The following is a 16,010-nucleotide window of genomic DNA, read 5'->3' on the forward strand; positions in this document are numbered from 1 at the left end:
AAAAGCCCTTACGCACCAGTAGAGAACCGTCTAGGATTAAAGTGCCCACACAGTACAGTATTAAAGTACACAATTATGGATAAAAAAAAAAAAAAGAATTTGTGCAAACAGAAACACGTGCTGTAACACTACTGTGCTACAGACAAATGCACAAGAGCTCCTACACTCCTTTGGTCTTGCCAAGAAACGCACCAGTGGTGGAGGGATGATTATTCTTCCCTGGACTCCTCCCTTCTCTCTCCTCCCTTCTCTGATACTCTAAGAAACACATACAAGCACACACACAAGCAAACAATAAACACACACTTACAAATCTCTAAATGAGATGACATCTCACAAGAATTTGATCTCTTTTGATAACACCAGTTCATGGTCTGCTGTATTAAAGACTTACCCTGTGCAGTTCAATCGATTCAATCCACTGGTGTCTGTGCTCGGGGTCCTGAGCTCTGAGGTACCACACACTGTCGTTTACACTCATATCCAGCCGGCACTCATCAAATTCATGAGGCTGAAAAAAAAACATATACACACAGAAAAAGAATATAGGACAAAAACTAGGTTAATCAGTGTGTGAGATTCTCGTAAATGAGGCCAGTTATGGGAACCAAGCTGACTTGATATCTGTAGTGATATAGCCATAAAATTCAGAATTTGCTTTCATGTTCTTTTCAATCCAACAGGAAAACCAGCTGACTTTCCTGTTTAGGAGTGCACAGCGAGGCATATGTGAGGGGTGGTCACCCATGAAAGTAGCTATTAAAAAGACAGTCCAAAAGCAAACTGCTGAGCTGTCCCTTGTATGTTACATGGTGGGCAACAATCTGTTCCTGCGTTTCCTTTAATAATAGCCTGTCTTTAGTTTAGACCAATCTATATATCGCAAAGTGATGGAAGACAAAGAAGAGTGCATGACAGGCACAGAAGTCTCAATTTTAAAATGGTGTATTACAGGTGGAGCAGTGGCAGATAACTGGCCTTGTAAAGCATTTTTGCACAATGGAGCACACTCCTAATAGCTCTCCAGTATACTGTCAGAACTGCAAATCCACTGTGTGGGTGTTGCATGCAACCAGACTTTGTGTGACAGTAATGGAAGAGGTAATGATGGCATTTACGTATGTAGCATCAGACCTTGTGAAAGGACACTTCTGCAGTTAAGTCCCAAGGCTAAACTGCTTTCAATGTCTAATCGCAAAGGGTAGTATGAGTAAAAGCCTGGCTTGTTTAAAGAGTCACCGATAGAGGTTAGAGGGCACAGAGAAATGAAAATACTTAATGAACAGAAATGCAGTTTAATAGAAAGAAAGGAAAAAAAATCTCTACAATAAACAATAAAATAAACACATCTGTAACCTGTATTTATTGTGTTTGTAATAAATATAACAAATTTAGTCCTTTGTAATGGAGGGCTATAAGGGGATCCAACACTGCAAAGACTTCATTTCCATGATTTTTTTTTCCAGGGAGAAAAAGTGATTGAAGTTAACAGTTTTAGTGTTTAATTAATGCAATTATCGATTCCCTGGGTCACTGAATCAATATCAACTTGTGAGGGCAAACACTGTAATTTTACTTAATTGATTATTCCAATCTATGAACTCCATTTAATCTATAACACATTAACACTACTATAAAGTATTTTTTTAATTCTGTGAACCAAGCTACATAGAGCTACATACATTTCCGAGCAATTATGAGCTCACTGTCTAATACAAGGATGAGCAATTTATTTATTCTTTTGAAATAGTTCATACTAAGGTAAAGTAAGCAAAGGGCAACACACTGGGACATATGAGTTGAAACATGTCGTCACAATGAAGAGATTACTTAAATAAAACGATTACATGGTGCATCAACTTCTAAAGTAGTTTATATCGGACTGATTGTCAAATATGTACCACTGCACACGTCATGAGTGAAACTTAGTGCGCATACACTTATGTTATAAATGTGAACTCAAGGCAGACAGTTCCATTTGTTTCCAAAGAGCAGTCAAATATTTCCCAGTGAAAAAAAAAAAAATCAAACTTCTTTTGTCTTGATAGACTCAACCCTAATACAGCTCTGCATCAATATGTTCCTAGAATATTAATGTCCCAGGACAATCTAAGACTGGCAGTCTGGCATGTTGTGTGATACTGAAACATACAGTCCAAGGGACAGATGAACTGGATAGAATTCCTTTATTGTCCCTCTTCACAGTAAAACAAGATTTAATGTGCAACTTTTCCATATAATAACCTCTCTGTTAAAAATAGCTGACGGATTGATTTGTTGAAATCACCATTAACATGATTTTTGGTCTGTGGATTTCATTTTTATTTGATTTTATCACATAGCACCCCAGTCTAAGACAGTCTACTGGCCATACTTTGCTCTTGTGTGATCTAATACGCTTAGAGATGGCTTGAGCTTAACTGCAGAATGCTTGAGTCCATTGGCAGAGTAAGAAATGGCCCACTACAGGGAATTTAAGTAGATTTCATTGGAAGAGTGTGATTTGACTATATTGCCTGGCATCTGGGCAGCACTGGGGCCAAGAGCAGATGCTCAATGTCAATACCACAGCATCTGAGTGAATACTGAATGCCCTCCTAATGAAACGCTCATTTAGGAGTTACCAGCAGCACTTACATAAAACCAACAGCCATCACAGAGACACATGTGAAGAGGAAACAAATGCAAGGAAGGAAGCAAGCATGTGGCATCCTTGACCCTGTATCTAGTTAAAAGAAACAAAGGACTGGATTCAAACCTGCAGAAATCACAAGTAGTTGTTGTCTTTGCATTTTTCATATATCTAAATGAGGACGATTAACCTCCATATAAGCAATGACCACTCTTTTTGAGAAAAATCACTTGTTAAAAGCTCCCCCACTACTACAAATATTGCTTATCTACTACAACTATACTATACTAAAACTATGGAAACACACGTGAGAGAGCTGGTTGCAGTCATGCACAAAACTTGGAAGTGTATAAATCTGGATTCTGGTGACATCTGGTTGCTGGATGTTGGCCTACTAACAGATAATCATGGCAAATAGGAACCTGCACCAAGTCTGAGAAGTTACTTGGATCCAAAGGAAACAAAACAAACAAAAAATCCATTTCTGACAATGCTCTTTCACAAGATGACACGGCATGCTGACAACAAACACAGCCACAGTCGCATGAGAAAGGCAAGCAGACTAAAAAAAACAATTAAATAAAAGTGCATGGACTGTTTATTCTGTGTCAGTTTATTTGTGCAGTTTGATGAATTAACTATCAAAGTGAATATGAAGGTCTAGTGAATACATGTTGTCCAGAGTCCATTACCTTATTAGTCCCCTGTGACCATGGACAGAACAAACAGGCATTAAACAAAGGGATGGATATTTTAGATGTGACTGCAGTAAAGCTCTGAAGGTCCCCTGACAAATCGATACTTTGTTTTTACATCTTCAAAGGCCAATATCTAATAAAGGTTGGATCAAACATGCAGTTCTCTTTGCCTCATAATGTTACTTTCACTATTTAACCTAGATATTTAGAAATCTATTTGGGACAAATAGCAGATTGTGACCATTAGTGATGCCTTTAAGAGGGAGTGTTAGTGAGTGATTATTTCAGCGATTCTTTTGATTTTTTTTATTCAGGGTATTGTGCCGTTCTCCTTGCCTGTGTTTGCTGCCAAAAGCCTCTGGCAGCATCCCCCACAATCCCTGCATTTATGTGAATTGCTACTGTACTTTATAATTCCCACACCTATCTCTAGCTATAGATATCCATCCATCCATCTATGTGTGTGTGAATTAGTATCAGAGACTATTATACAAGTGGAATAAGAATCTTATTTGTTTAGTAGTTTTCCACCCAGCACGGTAGATAAATAACTACATTTTATGAACTTATTTACAGCTAAAATATTTATGGTTTGGTCATGAAAATGATGAGGGAAAACAGCCCCACCCTGTCTCTATTCTCTTATAAATATAAACTTCCTACAAAGCACCAAAAAGCGTCCCCTTCTGTCCTCTCCCATCTAACCTCTTTTTAGCTGGTGTACGTGTCTGCAGTCACAATCTCCCGAACTGCATGAATAAGAGTACAAGAAAAGAAGTCACAACAATTCAGTAGAAGAAAAAAAGAAGGAGGGAGTGAAACCACTGTAAACCCTGAAACACCCTACTAAACTTTGAAAGAGCTAAATGTAATCTAAACAATATATTAATTCTCCACCTGAATGAATTTCAGACATATAACAACACAATATAATATGTTCTTATTCCTTCAACACTGAACTAAGACCAAGTGCCAGGAACATTTTTCTGCATCTGTCTGGGACCAAAACAGGATTCACTTACAGTCATAGTAGAGGAAGCATTGACTCACCAAGTGGTCAAAGGGAAAAGGAAAACTAGATCAGCAAGAGTGAATGATGCCATGAACATTTTTGTTAGTTACTTACACAATAAGGTACATGTTTCTTCACTGTCATCATGACCCACAGAGTGAAGGAAGTCACACACTATCAGGAAGAGACACACTTGCTGGCTAAAGGCACCTTGCAAAGCTTCACTGGCATTGGTCTATTTAACTTATTCTCTTTCTCCAACCCTTTCAAGTGGTTCATTGTGACATAAATACCACTGCAGAAAGACCCAGGATGTCACCATCCATTTTTGCATTTACCTCATACAGATAAAAACATCTACTGCTCACCAATACCAGTGAGAGATTCTAAGTAGGCCAGTGTGCTTATTAACTGACCATGGAGCTAAAAATGGCAATGGTCATGTCAGTCTTTGTAGATACACTTATCCTACAATCACATTATAACCACAACTTGGAACAACATGACAAAACAGTTCAGGACCAAGTCAACAAACAGAAAAAAGACCAACTCAGAAATAAATCTTGAGCTAATAAAAGTTAGCAGGTGATTAAAGGATAATAGAAGAAGTTCCTTATCGATTCCACACAATACTTTAATATCAGAGATTTAACTGTAAGCCTTTATCAGTTTCACTGCTTGAGAATTTGTCATAGTCAAAGCATTTATAACAAACTATAATTTATACACCACCAAAGAATCAATGCTATACTATGAATGAGCTGATGAGTTACTGGAGGAGTCTTATTTGGTTTACCCAAAACTTAATACTGATACTATGGAAACTGACCCCAAGAGAGAAATAGTCTCGCACGCACGCACGCACACACACACGCACACACACGCGCACACACACGCGCACACACACGCGCACACACACGCGCACACACACGCACACACACACGCACACACACACACACACACAAAATGATGCATTAAGCAAAATCTCTTAACTGTCATTACCCTGAATAAAATCTGTTAGGAGTGCAACATAGACTTCCGTTACTTCCCTCTGGAATAAAGATATAATGTGTATGCAGTCTGCATAACTGATGACACTGAACCATTAAACAGAAGCAGCTACACTGTCTCCTTGTTTTTCCCCTTCACAATAATATTAGCATTTATTCTGAATAGTAAATCTCTTCCAGCTAACATTTGGTCGTTAACTTGTGGGTTGGACCATATTTGAAGACTACACCATCTGAGAAACTATGATATATAACAAGATTTGTGATTAGTAATGATCTATTCTAATTCTGTTTTACTAGTATTAAGCACAGGTGTATAGATAAGTTTATCCTGTAAAGAGGCTTATGCACTTCTCAAATGGCTGAAGTCATGACAGAGCATCTTTAGGATTGTTATCAGCAGCTGGGAACATTATCTCAAAGATAAGAGCAAGCCTCACTCCAGAGCACGTCCATGGCATTCATGAATTCATGAACTGAATCATCTGGAAACTTTGGAAACTTGTTATTTTGGGCTGGAAAATAAAATCCTTTTTATTTGATTTGAAGCTTTATTTAAGCTTATTGACAGAAGCCATTTTTTTACTTTTCTATTTGCACATTATTATTTTTTAAATACTACTAGCACTGTAATTTGGATTACTTAATGTTATTTATTTCATTTTTGTTCTGATGTTCTATTGAGTAATTTTAAAAATACGTTTGATTATTTTCAAATTGGTACATTAGTCAACTACCAAAATAATCTTTAGTTGCAGCCATAGTATGCAGACATGACATTCATGTATGTTTTGTTATGTGGAACATTTTTAACCTTCTGTTTGTTTCTATTCCAATGTAAATTTTTGATTTTGAGCCCATAACAGAAATGGCAAAAGGAAGAAGTCAGAAAACTGTAAACATTTGACCGGTGAGTATGGTGTAATTGTAAATATGGCTAACTGATTCAATGCAATGAAGCGTGTTACTCAATAGATGGCATAAACTAAGTAAGTAACACGCCTGTCACTACACTGCAATAACTGTCTGTGAATGCACATCACCTGCTATTTTTCCAAAAATATGGGGTATGTTTTCACTGGAGTGAGAAGCTAATTCCCTAGAGAGTGCTGTGCAAAAGTTAATTTTTACATGTGCTGGGAATGGTTAAAGCTGAACAAACAGATCTAATAGCAAAGCGCTGTCTAGAAACGATAACTTATTCATTTCCCCTGTTACTGTTTGGAAAGAGCCTGTCAGAAAGAGCTGACCTCGGGATCCCAGTGAGAAAAGATGAAAGGTGAAAGAGTGGGAATATAAATTTCTCTGACAGGATTATATGAAAGATCTGATGAGCATGGTGATCTCTGCTTCTAACAGCTTGGAGATGTATTTTTTTGGTCTATCCTAATTACAGTTGCACAAGAATGAGAGTCACATGATGTAGTTCTTAGTGAAGTGTTACAAGAGCAGCCATTCTTGCAAGATGTTTTGTAAGGACCACATTTGCACAAGTTTCACAACTTTAGCTGGTCAGTAATCAGTCGCCTCTGGTAAATTACAAATGCAGTACTCACAGTAATAACAGCTTTGCTAAGACAGAGGGAACCCCGACAGCCATACTCTGTCTCATCCTGAGACTTGTAGTAGCTCAGTGTGTTGTTTTTCAGCACAACCCAACGGTCCTGCCAGCCGTGGATGTAGTTTGTCCACTGAAAATAAAAATTTCGCAGCGTCAATACTTTTCTATACTGGGGGACAAGAAAGTTCAAACACATGTGCAAATTAATAATAAAATTACATTTTTAACACCTCAGTTCCCAGTTGCCCAAGGCTCATTATGGCTGATCTATGTGAGGTTGAACTTGAGCCTTACTGAAGAGCTACTGTAGCACAAACTGCTGAAAACTTCATGGCTACTTTTCAGCCAAGTGCTCAAGCTGACCACTTTCAACCACAAAACACCCAGAACTGGACCCTAGAGCAATTGAACAAGGTGACTTGCCCTAATAGATTGTGTTTTCTTTTACTTCATGAGGACAGCCAAGTGAGCTGTTTACCTGGGGAAGAGACTGCTACCTAGCGAATGCACTTAGGAAAAAGGCCTGCAGGCTTAAGAAGCATAATGCTCTCCTTGGAGACCTCAGGTCTATTAATAAGGATGTTACTTTTACAGCTACCATGTGCATTAACACTGTTGCGGACTACCTGCACAAACTGTAAAAACTGTTCAAGGATAACATTCAAATACCAAGCATCTAAGTCCAATTGTGCATGTGTGGGATGGACTGATCTGTAGATCAAGATGGGACTGAGCTGTTCTGGCTCCATGAGGAGTGATCTAGCCAAAATGCTAGATACCGATGCTGGCAGTTGTACTGCTGTTTGGTACCATCTGAACAAGATAATTTCTGTGGTATTAGACTGCACTAAAACAGCAAGCATTTTCACAGTAAGGGACTGAATAAATCAAAACAAACTTAAATTTTCCATAAAAAACATTCTGACACGTAGAATTTAATCTAAGGTTTAGACTCATTATACCTCAAGACCTATGACGTATGTATAGCTTAGTTCGATTTAACAGGTGAGCTCATCTGGTTACAGATCTGCTTAATCGCACAATATGCTTGGTTAGCAGGTCAGCGTGCGATCTGTTCAGAGACAGCCTGTGTACAGTGAGATTACCACATTAGCTTGTCAGCAGCTTAACAAATTTAAACCTTGCTCAATTTGCCCAAAAAAGGGTGACACACATGAGCAAAACCATATGGCAAAATAGGTTACAGAGATTAGACTTTGTCTACCGGAAGACTTAACAGTCCCTTTACTAAAGAAAACCAGGACAGTTGAACAACAATACTAGTCTAGTTATACTAAGCAAACGTTTTGTTGAATTGCTTTACAGTACAGGCTTTAAATAAATTTTACATCTAGTAGCTTGAGGGCTACAAGACCCGTGCATTACACTAGCTGGTCATCTGGTTTCACTGGGGGCTTTCCTTTTACTTCAGAGGGATTACTGGTCTGATATAGCTATAACGCTGATGGAAATGTTGTTGGGCGGATTCACTGGATAACCTTTTCCTAAAGGAGACATACCACGATTTGTCACCACATTACCCAGATTTTTTCCTGATACGTATACGGACACAGCTGTGCCACTTAGACCCACGGGACATGACAGCGAAACTGAGCGAGGAAAATAAATACATAAAAAAGGCTTTCAAACGTGACTTACCTTACTAAGGTATCCGCTGAACTCGGCGATGCCAATGGGATGTCCAGGCTCTTCTCGAGGCTCTATATCTTCCTCAGAACCGGAGGAGTTCCAACTCTGATTATCTGACATTTTCTTAACCTATCTCACTAACACCGGGGACACAAACCTGGCATATGACGTTAGGTTTGGAATGACAATATAGTAGCCGAGTTTCTTGGACCCGAAAAAACAAACAATAAACAAAACCAAAAAAAGAAAGAAAAAACGAGCAACAGTTTATAGAACCATGTTGCGCTCTTATCGACTGACTAATATCTTAGGGCACACAAAATCACAGCTAGCTTCCAGCTAGTAAACGTTAGTTAGCAAAAGAGGTTTCAACACATTTTCTGACAGAGATCAACGTTAGCTGAGTCCGGTACCTTAGCTGTCAACACCGCTCTACCGCCCTTTTCTTCAGCGTTCACTGAGTCCCAGAAATAAGGGACTCGGATGAAAAGCAGATAAACGTGTTCAAGATAGCTTCAGTATTTACGACTAATCCGCAGTAGAGTTTCAGAAAAACGCTGTGGCCCTTACAGCGCTTGTTTTCCTATGTACGTTTGTAACAGCTATCCAGCTCAACGCCATGTTCAACTGACGTCTGGGGCTTCCTCTAGGTTCGTGCTAGAGCGCCTGTTCTCAATTGTGTGGTGAGCAGGGGCGCTGGCTGAAGTCACGTCATCAAATCCCCTCCTAAATTAGAAACAGGCTCCGCCCACCTTTTATAGTAGCTTACTGAAAATACATTTAGAAGGGCTAAAAAATACACTCCGGAGTTCGAGAAAAGAAAACAGCCTAAGGTGTGCTGAGGAGAAAATAGTTTTTAATAAGTGTAACAAGGTTGAGGCTTTAATCATAAATATTTTTTAATATATTGTATAGTTAGCCTTTATTATCTTGTAAGTCAGATGCAAATACATTATACTTTTCCTCAATTGATTAGTCTTCCATAACAAGATAATTAGTTAATACAGCCCAATGAAGAAAATACAATTTAACATACAAAACAAAATAGTCTGGATAAACTATTTAATGTCATAACAGAGAGAATGAGGAGGAGCTTCTTCCCCCAGGCTATTCGGGCCCTGAACCAGGTGTAGGACTGGACTCTCCCACACACATCACATCACTATAAGACTGGACTCTCACACACATCACATCACCACAAGCACTCTGGTTTTTCTTCATGCACACTTCCTATAATTTATAATCTCTTTCTGCTATTTGCACATTTTTTTACTGTAAATTTCTAAGTTAAATCTGTAAATTTTGTATAACCTGTAAATTGTAAATACTGTAAAACCACTGTCGGGCATTGCATTGCACAGCTACAAGCATTTCACCTCATGTCATACTGTGTATGGTTGTGTGTGTGACAAATAAAATTTGAATTTGAATTTGAACACTCTAATTCTAGTTGCTTATTCCACATGGCATAACACATTCATTCATAAGAAATCCCTTCCCCCTCCTCTTCTTGTTTGATATAAGCCTGTACAGACCTGTACTTATGGCAACCCTGAGTCATATGATAATCCTTAGGCAATATATCTATCTGAGACTATCAGGCCTTGTCATGTGAAATTCAAACAGCAGTTTTGTCAGTTACAGAAAGGAAAGAAAAGGAAAGGAAAGGGAAGGGAAGGAAAGGAAAGGAAAGGAAAGAGGAGAGGAGAAAAGAACCATGTCATGGGTTTTTTTGTTGTTTGCATTTGAGTTGGATGCATTTTCATGAAACCATGAGACTTCGAAACCACAAGACTCCTGTTAGGAGCACAATCCAACTATTCTCTTCCATTAGAGGGAAAAATCTGAGTGGCAGGAAGCTTCAACTTTTAGACATATTTTCAACAGCTATATCACTGCTGCAGTCATTACAGTAAAGTGAATTTGCTTATCAGTCTTTACTCAATAGAAAGCAATTTCTGATATTGAATCATTTTACCGCAATCTTTTTAACAGAGCCATTTTAAAGCATTTATTTTCATATGTTCTGTTCGCACAATTAAATTTTTATCTGTACTTTAACCTTGTGAGACAGGAAGAACTGAGTATTTTCATTGGAAAAAATGTGTAAGAAAAGCAGTATTGGACTTTACAAGTGAAATCAGCTGTGGCTGAGCTTCTACAAGCCAATCCCTTCTTTTCATATTAAGTCTCTGAAAATCCAGGCAGTCGCTGGGCAACTCGGTGGTCTGGTCTGGGAAAGGGCTTGTAACATGTTGTTTTACTAGAGAGGATTTCAGCTGACGACTAAATGGGGCATATTAATTATTTCAGACTTGGAGAATCTGTGAGTCATTAAGAAGTGAGGAGTCAAGAACTAGAACCATGAGTCAGATAGGGCTGATCATGCAGTAATGTGATTAAATCACATCCTCTTTTGAGCTGAATATTCCTCGTGGGTCAGCAGCTCCAAGTGGGTAAAAAGGAAGGAAACAGCTGCTCCATCAGGTGCCACACACTTCTCTGGGGGCAGGAATATTTATTCTCAGCGAGGTGAAAGAAAGTATTAGATTTAAAAAGGTATGAGATTTTTAGCAGTTGGTTGTTTGGTAGCTCTGATTGTAGTTTTCTTCCTGTTACAACCAGTGATTTAACTGTCACAAAGAAACTTTCTCCATACGGATGTGATTGTTGATCAGCTGCATTTCTTGCACAATAATTCGTTCAGAAGGCCGGACTATAGGCTTGGATCAGACTATGATCTGCCTTGCGTGCCCTCTGCTGGTGGTCTATGGTGTAGATAACAGATAAAATTCCCTCTCTTTATCTCTGTGTATGGGTGAGTGGATTTATCCCATACAGGTCCAACAGCTCGGACTATGTATAGTTGATATCTTGGGAAGGTTCTTCAGAGAAAATAAGAAAAAAGCATTAGAGTTTTTCACAGTTACTAGACAATCTTGAAATCACCCTGACAAAACCTCTTACACATCAAAACACTTTTATCTGTGCTGAAAAAAAGCAAAACAATTTCAGATCATGAAATGATCCCACTTATCCCACTTTCTCTATTCACAGAAGAAAAGATAAGAACCCCCCCCAATAGCTATGGTTTAAATGTGTTGTGTGTAAAAGATTAACTGAATTGCTGTGGCGGGACATAAACAAATGCCCACAATCTCAGCGAACTGGCACAACAATGTGAGAGACTGATAAAAACATACATAAAAGATTTACTTCAAGTTACTGGTGCTAAAGATGGTTCTACAATTTGTTGAACCATGACGTATACATAGTTTTGACAGGACTGCATAGAACCCAGTGAAAGCTTTCTTTTTCACATGACTGTTTATCATCCACTTTTTTTCAGTTTTTTTCTGTCTAATATGAAATTACTCTTCTTATACTTGCTCTTCACGTAGTTTCTCTTCATTGTTAGTATAATCGCCCAGCTCACTCTCACTGGCTGTGCACTCTGAACCTACACTTTTTTCAGAGTGTTGTTGTTGCTTGTTTAACCACAATAATGGTTAAACAAGCAACTGCAACAGGTTTTGACATTTCTGAGTCATTGTGTTTAAGGTATGACATTTGTACTGTAGTAAACTGTACTGTAGCTTTGGTGACTGTGACTGTGGCTCAGGAGGTTGAGCAGGCCACGTGCTAGTTGGAAAGTTGGTAGTTCAAACCTTGGCTGCTTCAGTCTGTATGCCAATGTTTACTTGGGGAAGATACTGAACCCTGAGTTGCTCCAGATTGGTGAGATGAAAAGCAGTTAATTGTTGGGGAAAGAAACAAACAAACTGGTGCATGAGATGTTGTATAAAGCACATGAAGGGAAGGTGGGGTAAGTTCAAGTCCATAAAGGGTTTCCATGGTTTTTCAGATTGCTACATGCAGAAAATTAAGTTTGAGCTTTTGCAGTTTTAGGGCTTTGCATACTTTTTTTAAAATTACATATGTTAGGTTGTTTAAAGCACAAAGCTCTTTAAGACCAGAACTTTTCATGTACTTAGAAAATCACTTTTAAATGTAGGGTGACATCAAAGACTTATGTAAAGATACTGAAATTCATTGTTTACTTCCTGGAAGTCAGTGAGAATTTTACCAGAAGCTGTGTGAAATCTGGATGGTGTTATTTATCAAGTCTGAAGTCTGGAGCAGTTAGTGGCCACCCTCTGCTACAGTCTGTTTCTAGTTTGTGTGTCTAGTCAGAGTTCTGGCCTAACATCTGCAAGAATGGCCTCACGGGAGAACTGAAGATCTATATGAAAATGCTCCACACTAAGTTGGCCTCCTTTGGTCAATTGGTTGTGCTTATAAGTTTGGCTGTTGCTCTACTTTTGCTATTCTCTTATTTATTCCCTCTGGCTCACAGCATTGTGTGTCTGGTCAAAGTTAGTTGGAGGGTGGCTGTTAAATGCTGTCCCATCAAAAATATTTAAATTATGGTGGGTAAAATAATTGAAACACATGCCATTATGTAGTAAAGCAGTAAATATACTGTCACAAGTGAAATAATCAGAATTACTATGATTTGATGTTTATATAGCACCATTCAAATCCAGCTGTGCATTGCTTAATAGCAGTAAAACACAACTGTTTATTAGTAATAATGTTGAAGGGGCCTGCAAATGAACTCTTTATGATTTTAACTGTAACTTTAACTGGAGTTGTAAAGGATTTTTTAAAAATGCAAAATTAGTATATCAAGGGTTTAAAGCATTAAAATACAACCTCATTGTTGAGCTGTTTATGAGTAAGACTGTAAATTACCTTTTTGAAGAAGTTTATAATGAACTAAAGAAGCCAATTTCAATTGGAGGAAAGCACCTGTCTTTGCTAGGTGAGACCAGTAGGAGGCAGTGTGGTAGTTTGGTTAAGTAGGGTATATGTTAAACATCTCCTTATCAGCTCTGCCTATTTCCCCTATACTAAGGAAATACAGCACTATTGCACATATTGCACTATAAATAAGCCTTTTTTGTTTAATCTATTAATTAAATATGAAATAAAAAAAAGAATACAGCGTGCATTAGAGGAAAGCAATAACGAAAGTGATTTACTGCAGTAAATTGCTTGATCCAGATGCTGTATTTTCATAATAATTAGTGGTCTGTGCCCTCGGGCTCATTGTTTGATAATCCAACCAAAAGCCCGAAGTGGCATGACACACATATTCAGTCTTTCACACCTGCAGTCACTCATTAACGTACTTTGTCAAGCCACAGTTACTAAGCCCTTTCCATAATTGATTTACACAATCAAGCTTGACTCCTGTGAGAGGATACACTGAGCCACTGAACTGTGTGAAACCTCGCAGTGGAGACACCCTTTCACAGGTGCTGTAATAAGCATGGCTGTATCCCAATCGTCACACTGTTTCACATGAGAAGCATGATTACTCATGTGAGATGGAGATGCCTATTTGCCTCCTGTTATTTACCACTTGCTGCCTACTGTTGACTAATTTACTAAGTTTAACTAAGTGTTGTTAAAGCTAAGAAAGTTTAAAGAAATGAATTAGCTACAAAAGAAGGAAAAAAATTCAAGCCAAGAATTTGATTGAATGTTCTTATATTAATGAAAGGAACAAAAGTTTTCAAAAATATTTTGATCAGTTATGACAGATGACATGTTTAAATCAAGGCCATCTTTTACCTGGAATTGTTCTAACCTACATGGGGACAGAGTTGGCATCTCTTCTTTAAATACGGAAAATTACAATGAAGAACGGAAAGAGGCAAAGAAAAAGTGAGTTTGGATTGATTTTTTTGCTTGTGGAAGAAATAAAGCAATGAAAGATCAGAGGGTGTTCCTCAAAATTTTATTTTAGGCCCCACATACCATTTTAGTCCTGAACTGAACAGTTACACAGACCACATAAATACAATGCCAACATTTATAAATATAAAGCATTTTACTCAAACCACTAAGAAAAACAGTATCAAGATACAATGAAACATGTGGTTACAGACCATCTATAATGCTGAAAGTGACATAGTTCAGTTTTTTAAAGAAAATCCAACTAAAAAAAAATATCCTGTATTATGTGTGTCAAAAAACACAAAGCTTTCATTGAAATCAGTTTGATTTTAGCTTCTGCTGTTCGGTTATCTATAACATTGTTGTTATAGATTGTTATGATTGTTGGGTTTTTCTCTGTATGTATTATTGTAGGGTCTACCTTACAATATAAAGCGCCTTGAGGTGACTGTTGTGATTTGGTGCTGTATAAATAAATAAAATTGAACTGAATTGATGTCAAGGGAGTACTTGCCTCTCCTTGATCATTTTCTTGAATAAATAACAAAACATCTATGTAACATTCCTTTTGGGGTTGTTAATGTCAATTATGTGACTTTTATCAAAGATAATCAAATATTGTCCGAAAGAAAAACATTTTCATTTGATAAACTTGTTTAATCAAATTTCATTGGTTATTTGATTTGATATGACTTAACATAAACAGAAATAATTTTTAGGTATCAATCTGCATGTTGTCTATCAAGGATGCAGCATGTCTGGGTAAAGCACTGAATACTGAGAACGAGGAACATAAACAGAGTACATTTTTTACACTATGCCAGCACATGTGGGTGTGTCCCCTCCTCGTGCCATTCCTATTTTAAGGACAACAGAGCAGAACGGTAGCAAGCAGTGGCCTGAAATATAACTCATTTGTCAGTGACACAGGAATGCTTTGACCTTCCCAAGGCAGGCAGGCTTTGCCAACTCAGCAGTTTCTCTTTCTAGTCGAATTATAATTGTCATCCGCATGAGTGAAAATGGCTCCCCACTTACACGGCAGAGAAATACTGCGCACATCAAACAGACAAGCCCATAAGAGTGCCAAACTGGGGGAGTGCAGGAGGTCTGGAAAAACCGGCCATAGTTTCTGTCGGTGCTGCAGAGAAACAAAAATAATAATCATTGATGAAAACTTCAGTATCCAACACATAATGGTAAGTGGACTGGTTCTTATATTGCGCTTTCTTTCAAGTATTCACACTCTGATGGATGCACGGAGAACAACATTGGGTTAGTGTTTTGCCCAATGACATCTGTCATGCAGCCTGGATCAACCCATCAACCTTCCAATTAGTAGATGATCTGTTCTACCTTCTGAGCTACAGCCACCCTTAATAAAGACTAGGATCACCATTTATCTTCAAGTCTTAACTGTTCTAAACTATGGATAGTAAAAGATGCAGATTGATCACTCAAGAAGAGTGATCATATCCTTTGGAGATGATAAGTAAAATTTTTATTTATATTAAATGTCTGGCCTTTCAGAACACCCTTCATTTTTTTATGACAGTGAGAATGGAGAATTCTCACTGAAAACTTTCTGACCAGTCAGCCTAATCACTAAAATGGTCTGTACTAAATTTGTACAGAAAAAACGTTATAGCCTAACCATTTGTAAGCGATACACTTCATACTTAAGCATAACAGACTTGCAATG

The 16,010-nt window shown here is 38.0% G+C and overlaps 1 protein-coding gene across 3 annotated transcripts in view; it reads right to left on the minus strand.

The window, feature by feature from the left end:
- LOC146513923 (ceramide transfer protein-like) overlaps nt 1–9,244 on the minus strand; it is a 24,155-nt gene extending 14,911 nt beyond the window's left edge. For 2 of the 3 annotated variants that reach the window (XM_085165286.1, XM_085165285.1), the window contains exons 1-4: nt 8,573–9,244; nt 6,909–7,043; nt 395–511; nt 193–258 (exon numbers count right to left, since the gene is read on the minus strand). In XM_085165286.1, the coding sequence (XP_085021412.1) occupies nt 193–258; nt 395–511; nt 6,909–7,043; nt 8,573–8,683 (429 nt within the window). In that variant the 5' untranslated portion in view covers nt 8,684–9,244. The remainder of the gene's footprint in view (nt 1–192; nt 259–394; nt 512–6,908; nt 7,044–8,572) is intronic. The other variant, XM_085165287.1, reaches the window with a different exon arrangement.
- Nucleotides 9,245–16,010: the final 6,766 nt, after the last annotated feature.

This window comes from Neolamprologus multifasciatus, chromosome 7 (assembly GCF_963576455.1).
Source record: "Neolamprologus multifasciatus chromosome 7, fNeoMul1.2, whole genome shotgun sequence".
NCBI classification, from domain to species: domain Eukaryota; kingdom Metazoa; phylum Chordata; class Actinopteri; order Cichliformes; family Cichlidae; genus Neolamprologus; species Neolamprologus multifasciatus.